At 39.0% G+C, this 15,493-nt stretch overlaps 1 protein-coding gene and 1 pseudogene across 4 annotated transcripts in view; both read left to right on the forward strand.

The window, feature by feature from the left end:
- DBT (dihydrolipoamide branched chain transacylase E2) overlaps nt 1–1,889 on the forward strand; it is a 55,360-nt gene extending 53,471 nt beyond the window's left edge. For all 4 annotated transcript variants that reach the window (XM_047084317.1, XM_047084318.1, XM_047084320.1 and 1 more), the window contains one exon: nt 195–1,889. In XM_047084317.1, coding sequence (XP_046940273.1) covers nt 195–362 — 168 coding nt within the window. In that variant the 3' untranslated portion in view covers nt 363–1,889. The remainder of the gene's footprint in view (nt 1–194) is intronic.
- A 9,967-nt stretch (nt 1,890–11,856) lies between these two features.
- LOC124514592 (ragulator complex protein LAMTOR5-like) lies at nt 11,857–12,144 on the forward strand (annotated as a pseudogene).
- Nucleotides 12,145–15,493: the final 3,349 nt, after the last annotated feature.

Here is a 15,493-nt window from a genome sequence, read left to right on the forward strand (position 1 = left end):
GGAGACAGGAAGTACCTTGGAGAAACTGAAAAGCTTGAGGCAGGTACAGAGATGGGAAAAATTTTCAAGTCGTTGGGATGCCCCTTTCTTTTCTGTCACAGGAAGGGGGGTTGCCTAATCTTTCACCATTGCTGTTGCTAAAGCTTGTACTTGGAGCAAGTGAAGTTTGACTCTGTTCTTTGCCTTATTTCTAGGTCCTTCCCCGATTTAACGAGAAAGGAGAAGTGTTTAAGGCACAGATAATGAACGTGAGCTGGTCAGCTGATCACAGAATTATCGATGGTGCTACAATGTCACGCTTCTCTAATTTGTGGAAATCCTACTTAGAGAACCCAGCTTTTATGCTCCTAGATCTGAAATGAAGAGTATAAGGCGTCATTGAACTTTTTCAGCGTCCAAAGAACACGTAGAGCCTTGCTGCACAGCACACGTTCTTCGTCACAATTTGTATTATAAATGATTTGTATTGTGTGATTCAGGTTCCCAGGCACAATATTTATCTCTGTTCTGTTAGACATTTTACAGAAAATGAATAACGGTGTAATAGTTCTCCCGGGGCTGTCACATTTTGTAGGTCATAGTGTGACTTCTTACTATGGTGCTGAGGTCTTTGTGTCCATGGACTGAAACTAGGAAGAACAACGAAATTAACATTACTAAAAGACAGATTGCAATATCTGGTATTTACCCTATTTTTTTTTCTTTTCCTCTTTTAATTTTAGATTGCCCCTTAATGAAACTTTTCAATTACACTTAGTTGGGAAATGGAATTTACACACAAAAGTATCTTTCATTTCCCCACAATAATGCTAACTGTTGTATAAAAAAGTGCAATTATACTTAAACTTTTAAGATATCCACGGTTATGTTGCTTTGTAGAGATTATCTGTAAATGTCTTGTTTATATAAACTAGTATCTTTTAAAAGAGAAAATTATAAGCTAATCTTAAAAATGCCCAATTATAGGGGTGCTTGGCTGGCTCAGTCGGAAAAGCACGTGACTCCTGATCTTGAGGTCATGAGTTCAAGCCCCACCTTGGGCATAGAGCTTATTTAAAAAAAAAAAAAAAAAAAAAAAAATCCCAGTTATAGTTTTATAACCAGTAAGGCTATCAAAAGTGTTTGCTTAAAATGAATATTCTTTTAGAATTGGTAACTTTTTGGTGTGTTGTTAGGAAAAAAACCACCTCTGCAAACTTGCCTCATGTAAGAGAAGTGCTTTAAATGTAGCAGCCGCTGACATTGTCTTACATTTAGAAGTCCATTGCCTTTTAACTATGTTTTATCTTTCTTGTCTTCAGCTAAAACATAGAATAGAATAAGAAATTAAGATGTATTCCATTCTCCATATCCTAAGATGGAATGTGCATAACAAGAGAGAGAAGAGTCTAAGGAGTAATTATGGACATTAAAATAATGAATCTCATACAGAAATGAAAGTATCATAATGATCATTTTGTAAGAGGCCCACTTTAATCAGAAATAGCATCAAGGTGAATATAATCCAATGTTTTGATTTGCATTCAGAAATCCAGTTTGCTTCTAATGTTTTCTAATTGATTACTATATGTTCAAGTGAAATTTTGTGAGAAAAAAAGTTGTTTTAAATCTGCTTGATTTTTTTCAAAATGAAAATGACCTGTAGATTAGAAAATAATGGATCAAATGAATGTTATTATTTTTTAAATTTAGGTAGTACAAAGAGTCGAAAATAAAATAATCCATGATCATACCACTATTAACATTTTGATCAAGGTATCTGTATACATAGCTATTCTTTTTATAAAAATGAGATCATGCTTTATCTACTATTTTATAATTTGATTTTTTAATTTAACATTATATCACAAGTAACTTGACATGTCAATAAACAATTCTACATTATCATACTTTTAAGTGGCTGCATAATATTCTGTGTGTGTTTGTTAGACATTTGATATTAAACATCTACTGTATACTCAGCATGGTGCTAAGCACTGGGCATAGAATGCCTGCCCTCATGGTCCCTGCCTTCATTAGTTTACAGTCAAATAGAGGAGGCAGGTATTAAATAATTCTAAAAAGTAAAATATCATTACATGTCTAACTGGGGAGAAAAACAGGGTGCTATCAGGGTGTCTAATAAATGTTGCTAATCCTGTCTGGGAGGGTTATGGGAGGATGTACCATAATTTAACCAATTCCCTATTAATGGCATTTGCAGACTTTTAAATGACTAACCATATGATCAGTTGTCTCTTAAGGAAGATTCCCCAAATCTACAGTGGACAGTGCTCCTTGCATCCCATGATTATAACTATAACCTAGTCATATGGCCACACCTAGCTGCAAAGGAGACTGGGAAATGAGAAGGCATGTGCTTAGCTAAATATTTTGTTACTATGGGTGAAGGAGATAATGGATATTAGGGGATAATTGCTGTCTCTGCCACAGAAGATATTTTATCCATTTCTGGTTACAGAAGACCATAAGATATATAACAATTTTTTAATGTCACATAGCCACTAATGTGCAAACTGACGCTCAACCCATGTGAATCCCCTTATGTCTTAACACAACTCTGACCAACCTGTCTGACTTAATCCAGTAACCAATAGGCAGTAGTATTGGGTTGAGACACTATCAAGTGAATTGCCTGACAAAGCCCAGATTTTACATTATCTTTCTCCAGGTCTTCTCTGAGCTTTCTCAGCAATTGAGAAAGCGGCTTCATTTCTTTTGTTTTCTTTTCTACTCTTGTCCCCTGGGACATGTCAAAAGTACTATTATCAAAAAGGTCAAAGATTTGAGGGAGATAAAAATGCAGGGACTACTTGTTGCATTCCATTGTTCTAATTTCTCTCCTCTTCAGCCTGAACCTTTACTTTTAAAGCTTAACTGTCAGGACTTTCTCCACTATTAGTAGCAAAAGCCTAATTCTTACTAGGTTATGTTACAAAGGGAACTCGATTCATATAACTGAAATCCTCAGGGGCATCGGTTTCAGGTATGGCTGGATCCAGGGACTTAATAAATTCCAGGCTGTCTCTGTTTTGCTGTCCCTGTCTGCCTCTGTCTCTGTATCTCTGTCTTGTCACTCTGTAACTATTGGATCTTTTTTGCCTCATGTTGACCTCATTCTCAGGTCAAGCTGTCCCAGTGTGTTGACAAAGATGCCTACAAGTACCCAGACTTACATTCCTCAGAACTCACATTGTTTCCAGTTAAAATCTCAAGGGAAGTTTAGATTGGTCTGGCTTGGTTCATGCCCATTAATGTGGGCAGGGGAGTATAATGGCCTGATTGGCCAGGCTTGGATCTTAACGGTCACCTTTGGAGCCTGGAAGTCAGTCAGCCCCAATGCACATGGACTAATAAGGAGATCTGGAAGAACATCTGGGCAGATTAAAAAATAAAAGTCAACCAAATAAAGTGAGATATTGCCCTCCCACCCCACCTCATATTAAATAATGAATGTTTTCTTTTTTCTTATGTTTATTTTTGAGAGACAGAGACCAGTGGGGAAGAAACAGAGAGAGAGGGAGACACAGAATCCGAAGCAGGCTCCAGGCTCTGAGCTGTCAGCACAGAGCCCAACGTGGGGCTCGAACTCACAAGCTGTGAGATAATGACCTGAGCTGAAGTCTGATGCCACCCAGGCACCCCAATAATGAATGTTTTCTAAGAGATCTCTTTAAGACCATGGGTACAGAGGAAGTTGAAGAGGTAGAATAGGGAGTAAGAGGTAAATACAGAAGATAATATTAAACTATTGGTTGTGATTCCAAGATTTTTCAATATCTCCAAGAAAGAATATTTGTATTTTCTTCCTAGTTTTAGTAACAAGAAGTAATGTGATTCTCAAATGTCAAATGATGCGGTGTTGACAATTCATCCGATGTCAAAATATGAATCACTAGCTTCAGTATTTTCTATTCATCTTTCTTGAAAATTTTGCATGCTGATCTATTCACTAGCTTTGATGTTTTACGCTTACACTGGTATATTAATTATGGCAGAAGGAAAAAGTTTAAGTTATATTTTCCAAGTCCATTGCTATGAAAAAAACAAGATTAACAGGATGCTATGGCTTACCATAGGGATATCTATCAAGAGAAAAAGAAGATATGCATTCCAGTTTACCTGACATCCTATGAGAGATCATGGTCTCCAGGTTAAACTGATTCCTTCCAGATTCTTCAGCAAATGCCTCAGCCATTCTTCACAGTACCTGTGCCAAGTCTCTTCCCTTCATTTAAGCACCTACACAAATGGCTCCCCAGCCCTGTTGTACCCAGCAGACAGCTCCTCCTTCTGTCTTCAGAGAACACAAAGTGATTCAACCCAAGGTTCTGTCATTTCTCCCCTTTTCACCTCAAAATCTCTATATTCTCACACTTTCCCTTTGTTTTCCTTTTGGAGGAAGATGTGATTCTCTCTCAGCAAAACTCACACTTCCTACTCTCTATTTTAATTCCATTTCTTCCTCCTGATCCTTGTTTTATGTTTAATCCCATGGGCCCATTTTGATCTTTTAGTCTCTTCCTTACATCTAGAACTGTACCAGATGCACGTCTCCAGCACACTGGTTAAGATTCATTTCCAGTTCCTCATGGAGAAGTTATTGGAGACTGATCCCAGAACTGTCAGCAAATTTAATTTTTTTCTTGTTGATAAATGTATCAGGGTAATGTCGTATGTCTATAAACCTGTTTCCTTTTCCTTTTGGGCACACGGTTAAATATTTTCCAGCCTAGCCTGTAGTTACATAGGGCCATGTGATTTATTTCTAGCCATTGGAGAAGGTAAAGTGATGTAACCATTTCTAAATGTGGCCCATAGAACCTCCCAAGAGATCCTCTGTACTCCACAGCAACCTTGAGGACTTTATGTTGAAGATGGCAGCCACACAAGATGGAAGAAACAAGCATCTCCAAATGACTAGGTGGTGATAAAGCCTCCCCACCACCACACCCCAGTACTGATTGGTTTGCATGTGATACAGGTAAAATAACTTGTATTGTTTGAAGACACTGGTATTTTCAGATTAATCTTTTTTTTTTTAATTTTTTTTTTCAACGTTTATTTATTTTTGGGACAGAGAGAGACAGAGCATGAACGGGGGAGGGGCAGAGAGAGAGGGAGACACAGAATCGGAAACAGGCTCCAGGCTCTGAGCCATCAGCCCAGAGCCCGACGCGGGGCTCGAACTCACGGACCGCGAGATCGTGACCTGGCTGAAGTCGGACGCTTAACCGACTGCGCCACCCAGGCGCCCCAGATTAATCTTTTACTTTAGGTAGTAATAACCCTAACTCTGAGCTTTCCAATGCAATAGTTACTAGCGACATGTGGCTCTTCACACTTAAATTTCAATTAATTATTGTGGCTATTGAGCAATTGAAATGTGGCTAGTATAACTGGGAAGCTGAATTTTAACTTTATTTCATTTGAATTAATTGAAATTTAAATGTGAAGAGCCATATGTGGCTAGTGTGCACCATATTGGACATTACAGACATCGAATATTTCCATTACCATAGAAAATGCTACTGAATCGTGCTGCCCTAATAAATATATGGAGAGAACTGTTCTTACTTTTTTTTTAAAGTTTATTATTTTGGGACAGAGAGAGAAGGTGCACACTTGTGAGGAGCAGAGCGAAAGGGAGAGAGAGAGAATCCCAAGCAGGCTTCAGAGTCAGCTCAGAGCCTGACGTGGGGCTCAAACCCACAACTGTGGATCATGACCTGAGCTGAAATCAAGAGTCAGACACCCAACCTACTGAGCCACCCAGGTGCCCCGAACTGTTCTTATTTTTAAAATAATCCCCTCCCCCAAGAAATTCTCTATTTCTCTAAAGCCAATTTCCGTCTATCTAAGAGAAGGCTCAAAACACTCCGTTCTCACATTGTTAGCTTTTACCTGTACCTGCCTCTGCACGAACACACTCCCGTCTTGTTCCTTCTTGACTTTGCCTAACTTTTAGAATGGATGGTCTTGAACTCCTTGTGATCTGGCTTCCTTCCCAGCTGCTCACCTGTAATCACAGTGTGTTCGGCAAAAGGTTTGGCCACACCTGTCTCCCAGATGTCTCCTAAATAGTTCTCTCTACCCCCATCACTCTCCTGAGCTCTAGGCACTCATTTTCACTCTTTCGTGTCTCAAGGTCATCACGTGTTTCAGAGAGACCAGGTCAACTCTGAATTATTTACGCCAAACCCTGAGGTGACTCATGTTATCGTTGTTATCCCCACAAAATCACCACAGCTCTTTTCCGTTCCAGAAAGCATTACCATTTAGGCAAACACTGAAGGTAGCATTAATCCTTGATGACTGCAAGCTCAGAATGAAAGGGAAATGACTTCAGTATGAGGCAGTTGCAGTCCTGAGCCGAAGGGTTTTAACCACGAGCTAATTCTTGTGCTAGTCAGATCCTTGTGAGAGAACTCTAGGCCAGCTTGCTAGAACTGAGCAGGAGAATTTGGAGATGGTCCAGAGGAGAGCCACAAAACCCAATCACGAGCAAGAGTAAGAGATACTCAGGCTTTTACTGAGTATCATGTGGAATGTTTCAACACAAAGCATTGAGAACAGCTGCTCTGGGCCTTGACAAGAGAAAGGACAGAAATGAGAACAGGTGGGAGATTAAGAATTTAGGTTAGATAAGAGGCAAAGTCGGGATGGTCAAAAAAGGGTTCAAGCTTATCCCAGGCTGAGGAGGGGGAGGCTGAGTCCCTCCAGCAAGCTCCAAAGCCTCCACCCGCTTGTATTTCCAGAGGAACCGTCAGACTGTGCTAAACTTGGGGTAAGCTATGTCATTTGAAGTTTGCTGCAGGAAGCTTCTTAATATGTTCTAAATATGTGTTAAATAGTTCTAAAAATGTGGCAAAAAGAAAAGTAAAAAAATCAAGGTTATAAAATCTGTGTGGAAGTTGCAAGAGTGCAATCATCTGGAAAAACCCAACAAATTAATTCCCTGGGAAAAGGAAGCCAGAGTTCAAACTGCAGTAACAAAAGCAACTACGTTGGTGGCAGGGGTAATTAAATTAATGGAAACTGCAGGGATGAATATAAATCAGAATGACTAATAATTTGAAACATTAGTTATTCAAATGCGACACAGAGTCCTCGATGAGCTAAGTCACCGCACTAATAACTGCAAACCAAGGGCTTTACAAATTGCACAAGAACCTGGCTTTGGTCCCATTATGTTTCTGTCACAAGCTTAGAAGGGCTCCCATTGGCTTTTTTAAAACCACCATTGTCATTTACTGCACTAGTTTCCCTAATAAGGTTGTGAAAATGAAAAATATTGATATGTAAATGTAATGCACTCTAATTGTAATAAAATGGTATTTACAAAAGATGTTGGGGGGGTTGTAATTTTTTCTAAATGCATTGTCATTTCTCACAGCTTCTCTCTTTACTAGATGTTACAGGTTTAGTAATTGCATAGTATTTGTGGAAATGTGAAAAAACAATTTTTGTAGTTGTCTTTTGAAATGTATACAATATGTCCTCAAAAGTTGGGTCTCTATCCTAGAAACAAAATATTATGTAATTCATATAGAATTATGCAGTTAAAGAGTTAAAAGTTTGGCATAGCTTTTATTTCTGTAGAACTGAAAAGCAGTGCATAAAAATAAAAGCAGAAAGAACGTATCTTTTTGTTATGTGGCCCAAAATACCTCATTTGACTGAAAGTGCAGTTTTGGGGTTCTTATTTGGTGGATATAGGAGGGGTATTGTTCTTTCTTTTGTTTTTGTTTTTTTCTTTTGAAACAAGACTGCAGTGGCTTCTATTCTGTGGTCATCTGATTTGAGGTTTAAATTGCCCCAGAAAGTTGAATAATATTCTGATTACTGCTTAGGTTTTATATTTCCTGTGAGAACATTCTTTACACAAGAAAACTATAGCACCAACTTATTCATAAGAGAAATGATGTTTTGTTCATGTGTATTTTGTTTGCTAAATTACATATTAGACTCACAGCATGCTTTTCTCAAATGAAGATTTTAAATTCAAATGACCTTCTAGTTTCTGGCCCATTCCCCATAGGCTACAGAACAAATGAGTGTCTGAATACACTAATTTCTTGTGTCTCCACTGTTGATTAGGTTAGTGAAATGCTGTGTGTGTGTGTGTGTGTGTGTGTGTGTGTGTGTGTGTGTAAAATGACAGCCGGCACAAAATCCTAAGGTCAGAAGTACATTTTTATTCTTAGTTAAATACATTAATTTTTGGCTATAAAACATATATTTAATGACAGAAAAAGAAATAATTCGCATTTAAAGCTAAACTTTTTTCTCAGCCATTTTAGTAACTTAAATATGTCAGTTATTAAAGACTGAAACTCTGTGGGGTCATGTGGCAGAAGTCATGTGAGACGGGCTAGAATCTGAGAACTTGAGCTCCAGGGGAAAGGTATTTGGTATCTAATAGTGTTTCCTATCATCTTGGAGGAAATGTCCCTATTTTGTTGGACCAAGTGGTGCAAGTTAGTATGCAGCTGTAATTTCCTAATAGAAGTATCAAAATGTGGAAAATAGTGACTCCACATTGGCAATGTTTGGCAATCATGTTGTCTACTTTCCATCCCTTTGTACACACACACACACACACACACACACACGACCTTAATGGAACATTTTCACATAAAAGAATATCAATGTTCCAGAAAACCCTACAGCTCAACAAATCAGTTTTAAAATATTCTTGTTTAAGGGGCACCTGGGTGGCTGAATAGGTTAAGCAACCAACTCTTGATTTTAGTTCAGGTCATGATCTCACGGTTTGTGGGATTGAGGCCTGTGTCAGGCTCTGTCCTGGGATTCTCTCTCTCCCTCTCTCTCTCTCTCTCTCTCTCTCTGCCCCTTCCCTGCTCATGTGCACTCTCTCTGTTTTTCTCTCTCTCAAAATGAATAAGTAAACATTTTTAAAAAAAGGAAAAGATATAAACAAAGTACAATTACAGAGGCTTCATATTCTATCTCTGAAAGAGAATTCCTAACACTGAAAATTTTTTATCTGATGAGGGCAAGGCTCATATTTATGTTTCTTGGAACTCTAGTTACATGGTGTTTCTGCTTCAAAGACTTCCATTCTGACAACTAACATTTTGTTTTATTAAAAGACTCTAGGGAGGGGCGCCTGGGTGGCTCAGTTGGTTAAGTGTCTGACTATTGGTTTCAGCTCAGGTGATGACCTCACAGTTCATGAGTTCAAACCCCACATGGGCATCTGTGCTGACAGCATGGAGTCTGTTTGGGATTCTCTGTCTCCCCCTGTCTCTGCCCCTCTCCTGCTTGTGCATGTGAGCTCTCTCTCCCTCTCAAAAATAAGCATTTAAAAAAAAATTTAAAAATTTAAAAAAGACTCTAAGGAGTCATAAAAGGGCCTTACGGATTAAAATCCCAAGGTAGTATACTCTTATTTTCCATTGTTTCTCCCTATGTTCCATTATTTTCTTTTCTTATTTGAATAAATGGGTCACACAAAGCAGATGCTTCTATGCTTGATATGATTCCTTATAGTACTGTAGTGTTGTCAGAAGTTATGGGAAGAAGCTTGACTAAATGATCAGTAGTTCGACTGTTCTATTTCACTTTGTAAAAGAAAATGCTCTAGGTCTGATATAATCATGCTTTTAGGGGCACCCGGCTGGCTCAATCAGAAGAGTGTGCAACTCTTGATCTCAGGGTTGTGAGTTTGAGCTCCACATTGGGCGTAGAGATGACATAAGATAAATAAATCAGCAAATTAAAAACACATGCCTTTAAAAACAGAGTAAGTAATAACTACTTTATCTTAGTGTTCCATGTTTAAAACCATTATAATCTTTCTCTAAATGTAAGCCTATGTATTAGCACAGGTCATGATGGAATAGAGTGAAAAAGAAATGGAATTATGTAGCCTGAATCTCAGTCCCCCCTGTTCCTCCCTGTCTCTATTCACTGCCCCTCTAAAGATGTATTAAGCGATAATAAAATTGCTTTGATATTGTTGGTGTCCACTACAAATGTAATTTTGTGTGACTTCCATAAACTTGTTTTTAAAAGGAAGTAGAATGACCCAATGGTCCAAGTCTAGGAGCCAAATCCTTCTGAGTTGGAATTTAGCTCAGCTTTTTCAGCAGTATGTCTTTGACAAAGTCTCTCCCTCTCTTTAAGCTTTGATTTATTAGTGCATTAAATAGGTATACCCACTGTGATGGCTAATTTTGTGTGTGAACTTGACTGGGTGCCTAGACATTTGCCAAACATTCTGGGTGTGTCTGTGAGAGGATGAAATTAACCTTTGAATCTATAGTCTGAGTAAAGTAGATTGCCTTCCCCAGTGTGGGTGGGCATCATCCAGTCAGCTGAAGGCCTGAAGAGAATAAAAAGGCTATATCTTTTTCTTTCTTGTAACAGGGTATCATGCATGTTTCCTCATATTATGAACCACCTTTCTACTTTGGGTTTGTATGATTTTGACTATTTTAGTCTCTTCACATGAGTAGAATCATACAGTATTGACTGTCCTTTTGTGACTGGTTTATTTCACATAGCATAATGTTCTCAAGTTTATTCCATGTTGTAGTATGTGACATAATTTTGCTTCTTTTGGAAAGCTGTGTAACATTCCATTGTGTGTATACACCACATTTCCTTTATGTATCTGTCAGTGGGTATTTTGGTTGCTTCTATCTCTTGGGTATTGTAAATAATGAAGCATTGAACATGTGTGCAGACATCTCTTCAAGATCCTGCTTTGAGTTCTTTGGAGTGACACTTTATTTGTAATGTGCATTTTTTTTTTTAGTTTATTTATTTTGAGAGCAAGAGAGAAAAGCATGAGTTGGAGAGGGGCAGAGGAAGAGGAAGAGAGAGAGAGAATCCAAAGCAGGCTCCACACTGTCAGCACAGAGCCCAACTCAGGGCTTGAACTCACAAACAGCGAGATCATGACTTGAGCCAAAACCAAGAGTCAGATGTTTAACACACTGAGCCACCCAAGCATCCCTGTAATGTGCTTTTATATTATACCCTCTCTTACCTGACCATTCCACTTGGTGTTTTTCTAGATTTGTTTCCTTTTTCTAAATACAAGCATTGCAATTGTAGTCAGTCAAGGCCATGGATTCTTTTTTTTTTTTTTTTTTAATGTTTATTTATTTTTGAGAGAGAGAAAGACAGAGCATGAGCAGGGGAGGAGCAGAGAGAGAGGGAGACACAGAATCTGAAGCAGGCTCCAGCCTCTGAGCTGTCACCACAGAGCTTGATATGGGGCTCAAACCCATGAACTGTAAGATCATGACCTGAGCTGAAGTTGGACACTTAACTGACTAAGCTACCCAGGGGTCCCAGAGCCATGGATTCTGATGAAATATATCCCTGTGGGACCTCAGAATGCAAAACTGGGCACCAAGCAGCTGGAAAACCCACAACAATAGAAGGAGAAGATAAAGCAATTTGTGCAACATTATACAATGAGATACTTAAATGGCTTCATGCTTCACACAGTTAAGATTTACCTCTCCTCTGTAAAATTGTCTTTTCTTTGATTTTTGTCTCAGTCTCTGAAGAAAATCCTTTCACAGCTAACCTTCTTCCTATGATCATATGGCAATCATATCCATTCCCATCTTCTCCTTTCTTGGCTTTACTATTGGGGGTAGTAATAAGACTAACCTTTTTTGAATACTTACTGTGTTCAGGCACCGTCCAAGTTCTTTTGTATACTAACTAATTTAACCCTCACAAAAACCCATGAAGAACTCTTATTTTTATCTACATTTTGCCAATAAGAAACTGAGGTGCCAAGGGAGTATGTGACTTTTGCAAGGATATTCAGGTATATAAAGATGTGGGCCAGGGCTCATGGCAGACACGATGGAGATGACCTTAGAGCAGCCCTTGGAAGACATAATGAGGAATCCATTCATTGCTGGGGTCCTATGGCACAGATTCACAAGGGCTTGATCGGGGCTGCCATGGGGCCCAGTCCAATGAACATGCTGGGGTGATAACTGTTTGATCATTGTTCTAGACCAGCAAGCAGCTAAGCTAACCTCAGTCCCCACTGATATTCTTGTGGTGTGTCTAGAATCAGATACTGGGAACATTATGATCTCGGAAAATGATGGCATCACAGTGGCAGTGCACAAAATGGCCTCTTGACGTCCCCTATCAGTTCTATATCAGCCTGTCATCAGGGTTCAATCCTACCTATGTTAATTATCTTACAGAACTATTAAAATTCCAGTTGTTAGGCCATTTATTTAGTGTGCATTGGGCACTTTTCTATTAATTTTACAGTAAGCCACTTTTGGACCCTTCACAGATTGACTTGTCAAAATATTAGTAAGAAAGATCTAGGTCACTTTGTGTACAGAATTTTGTTATGTTCAATAAATCTGGTTGGAGGAAAAGAAAAGCATATAAAAATACAGTGATAGGTACACAGAAAATCAAATAGAAAGGGACACAACTCCAGAAAAACCCACCAAGTACAAAAAGAAATGAATGTAATTACTTCTGTTATTTGGATCAGCTATGAATAACATTTACATAGTAACAAACACTACCAATTTAACAAAAATTATGTTATATTGGGAGGACTGGAGGAGGGGAAATGTATGTTACTGAGTAGGCGGTTTAAGACCATAGAATTCTCATCTTCTATGGTATGAAATCAATAGATGATTCCCTAATCAGTACATGAAAAAATAGCATAAGCAGATTTTTGGAAATATACCAAGAAATAGTTAAAATAGCAATATCTGTTTCTTATCCATTTCTTACATACAGATGATGGAAATCTCCCTGGCATGTTTGTGTAAGAAGGGGTATTCATCAAACAAGTCCTGGAACTATACAACGGAACTGGCCTGGTAAGGGAGCTGCTGTGGTTGCCCCAGAACCAGCTGCATCCATTGTGGCCAGGAAACTCCTGCTGTTAAAACTAACCCCAGAATATATTGCCTCTGCTGTAGTCAGACCAGCAAAAATGAACTGTAGCCACCCAGCCAGTTTCCCCACATTCTTTGCTTCTAAATCAAAGCACATGATTAGTAGAACCTTAGTCACATTCCTCAGTTCTGTAGCAAGGGAGGTTGGGACTTTTCCCCCTAATTCTACTTTGGCAAAGTGGAGCTCACTAACGTGAAGGATGATCAGACTATGAGAGGGCACTATACAGTGCCTTGTCTCTTCCTTTTCTCTCACCCACTATGTCCCCAAATCACTGAAATTCTGTCTAAAATGCTTCATAAATAGGTCGTGAATCCATTCACTTTTTTTTTCTTTCCCTGACATTTCTCTAGATTAAGTCACTTCAACAATGTGTAAATTGGTCTCACTTTATATTTGTATTGCCTCTTTAGATGAGAGCATAGGAAATAAGCTAGAAAAGGGAAAGAGAGAGAACCTTGGAATTTGTGGGTTTCATAGAAATACTGTCAAATTAAAATGTAACGGTAGACAGTGCTAAAGGGAGCGATAAATCTAAATTGTTTCCAAAGAGACAATTTAGTACTTTTCTTAACAGAAGCAAAACTCCTCCCGGCACCTAAATGTTGCTGTATGAACATATTCAGGGAAGCCATTTTATGTGATGGTACAGACACTCTGGACAGGAGATTAGAGTTCAGGTTCTGTGATCTTTGCTCTTTCTGTGGTCTTAAGTGGCCCCATAACTCTGAGTTTATTTGTTACAGAAGCATTAGAGAATTTCTATGGAATAATCAGGCATTTTTTAAGTGCTTTTAGCACTAAAATTGGGGCACCTGGGTGGCTCAGTCAGTTAAGTGTCTGACCAGCTCAGGTCGTGATCTCTCTCTGCCCCTCCTCCATTCTCTCTCTCTTTCAAAAAATAAACATTAAAAATATTTTTAAAAATTAATAAAAGCACTAAAATTGCCAGTGTCCAAATAACTAAACAAATGATGGTCCGCCTACACACCAGAATGCTATGTAGTCATTTAAAAGGATGGGGCACCTGGGTGGCTCAGTCGGTTGAGCGGCCGACTTCGGCTCAGGTCATGATCTCACAGTCTGTGAGTTCGAGCCCCGCGTCGGGCTCTGTGCGGACAGCTCAGAGCCTGGAGCCTCTTTCAGATTCTGTGTCTCCCTCTCTCTGACCCTCCCCCGTTCATGCTTTGTCTCTCTCTGTCTCAAAAATAAATAAACGTTAAAAAAATAAAATAAAATAAAAGGATGGTATAACTCTATACTAATATGAAACAATTTCCAAGATATTCTGAAGAAAACACAGTATAGAAAAATCTACATAGTATGCTAGCATTTTGTGTGTGTGTGTGTGATGGCATGTGTGTGTGTGCTTTTCATGAATGTAGGCATATTTATGTTTGTAACTTCACAGGCCACCTTTGGAGGGCTCCCAAATAAGTGGCCATAGTGATTGCCTTCAGAGAAGAGAACTAAATCGCTAGAGGTGGGCTTAGGTGAGGATTCATTAACTTTTGAATTTTGGTCCATGTGCTTATATTACCAACTCAAAAAATATTTTTTTAATGTTTATTTGGTTTTGAGAGAGAGAACGCACGTGCATTCTAATCGGGGAGGGGCAGAGAGAAGGGGAGACAGAAGATCCAAAGTGGCCTTTGTGCTGTCAGCAGAGAACCCAATGTGGGGGCTTGACCTCACAAACTGTGAGCTCAAGACCTGAGCCAAAGTCAGATGCTCAACCGACTGAACCACCCAGGCACCCCCATAATTATTTTCAAAGAACCTAGAATTAACTCCTACCTATGAAGGCTGAAGAGATAAAGGTTGAGAGAGAATTAAATTTGAGCCTGGGGGCGCCTGGGTGGCGCAGTCGGTTAAGCGTCCAACTTCAGCCAGGTCACGAGCTCGCGGTCTGTGAGTTCGAGCCCCGCGTCGGGCTCTGGGCTGATGGCTCAGAGCCTGGAGCCTGTTTCCGATTCTGTGTCTCCCTCTCTCTCTGCCCCTCCCCCGTTCATGCTCTGTCTCTCTCTGTCCCAAAAATAAATAAACGTTGAAAAAAAAATTAAAAAAAAAAATTTGAGCCTGGATGCAGCAGGAGCTTGGGGCTCCCCTTTTACCCATACTATTCTACATCTTTACTTTTCTTCTTTTCTGAAGCATTTACCTTTAGTTTAAATATTTACAGATCTATCGTTTACCACGTAGGGTTTTTGTTGTGCCGTACATTCTCAAGTTTTCAAGTTTCTCTGCTGGGAACAGATAAATTCTATTAAATATTCAAAATGTGTAAGTCATGAAAAATGGAAGGACTTTCAATAGGAGTTCTTTATATATGCAGCTTACAAATAGTTCTACCTGATAGTTTTATAACACCCCATATACAGCATTTTGCAGTGTACAGAATGCATGCACATACGTTATCACTTGATCCTTTGCACAGAAGCTCCATGTGATTCTTGCTATTCTCAGCTTTGTCCAAGATCTAAAATTAGAACTAGGCTGACATTACATTTCACTTGGTTACAAGTCTGACTGAGGATTTTAATCATCTGGAGCCACA

Source organism: Lynx rufus, unplaced genomic scaffold (assembly GCF_022079265.1).
Source record: "Lynx rufus isolate CCGP_SWC_20201006 ecotype Redwood Valley unplaced genomic scaffold, mLynRuf1.p SCAF_2, whole genome shotgun sequence".
Taxonomy (NCBI): Eukaryota; Metazoa; Chordata; class Mammalia; order Carnivora; family Felidae; genus Lynx; species Lynx rufus.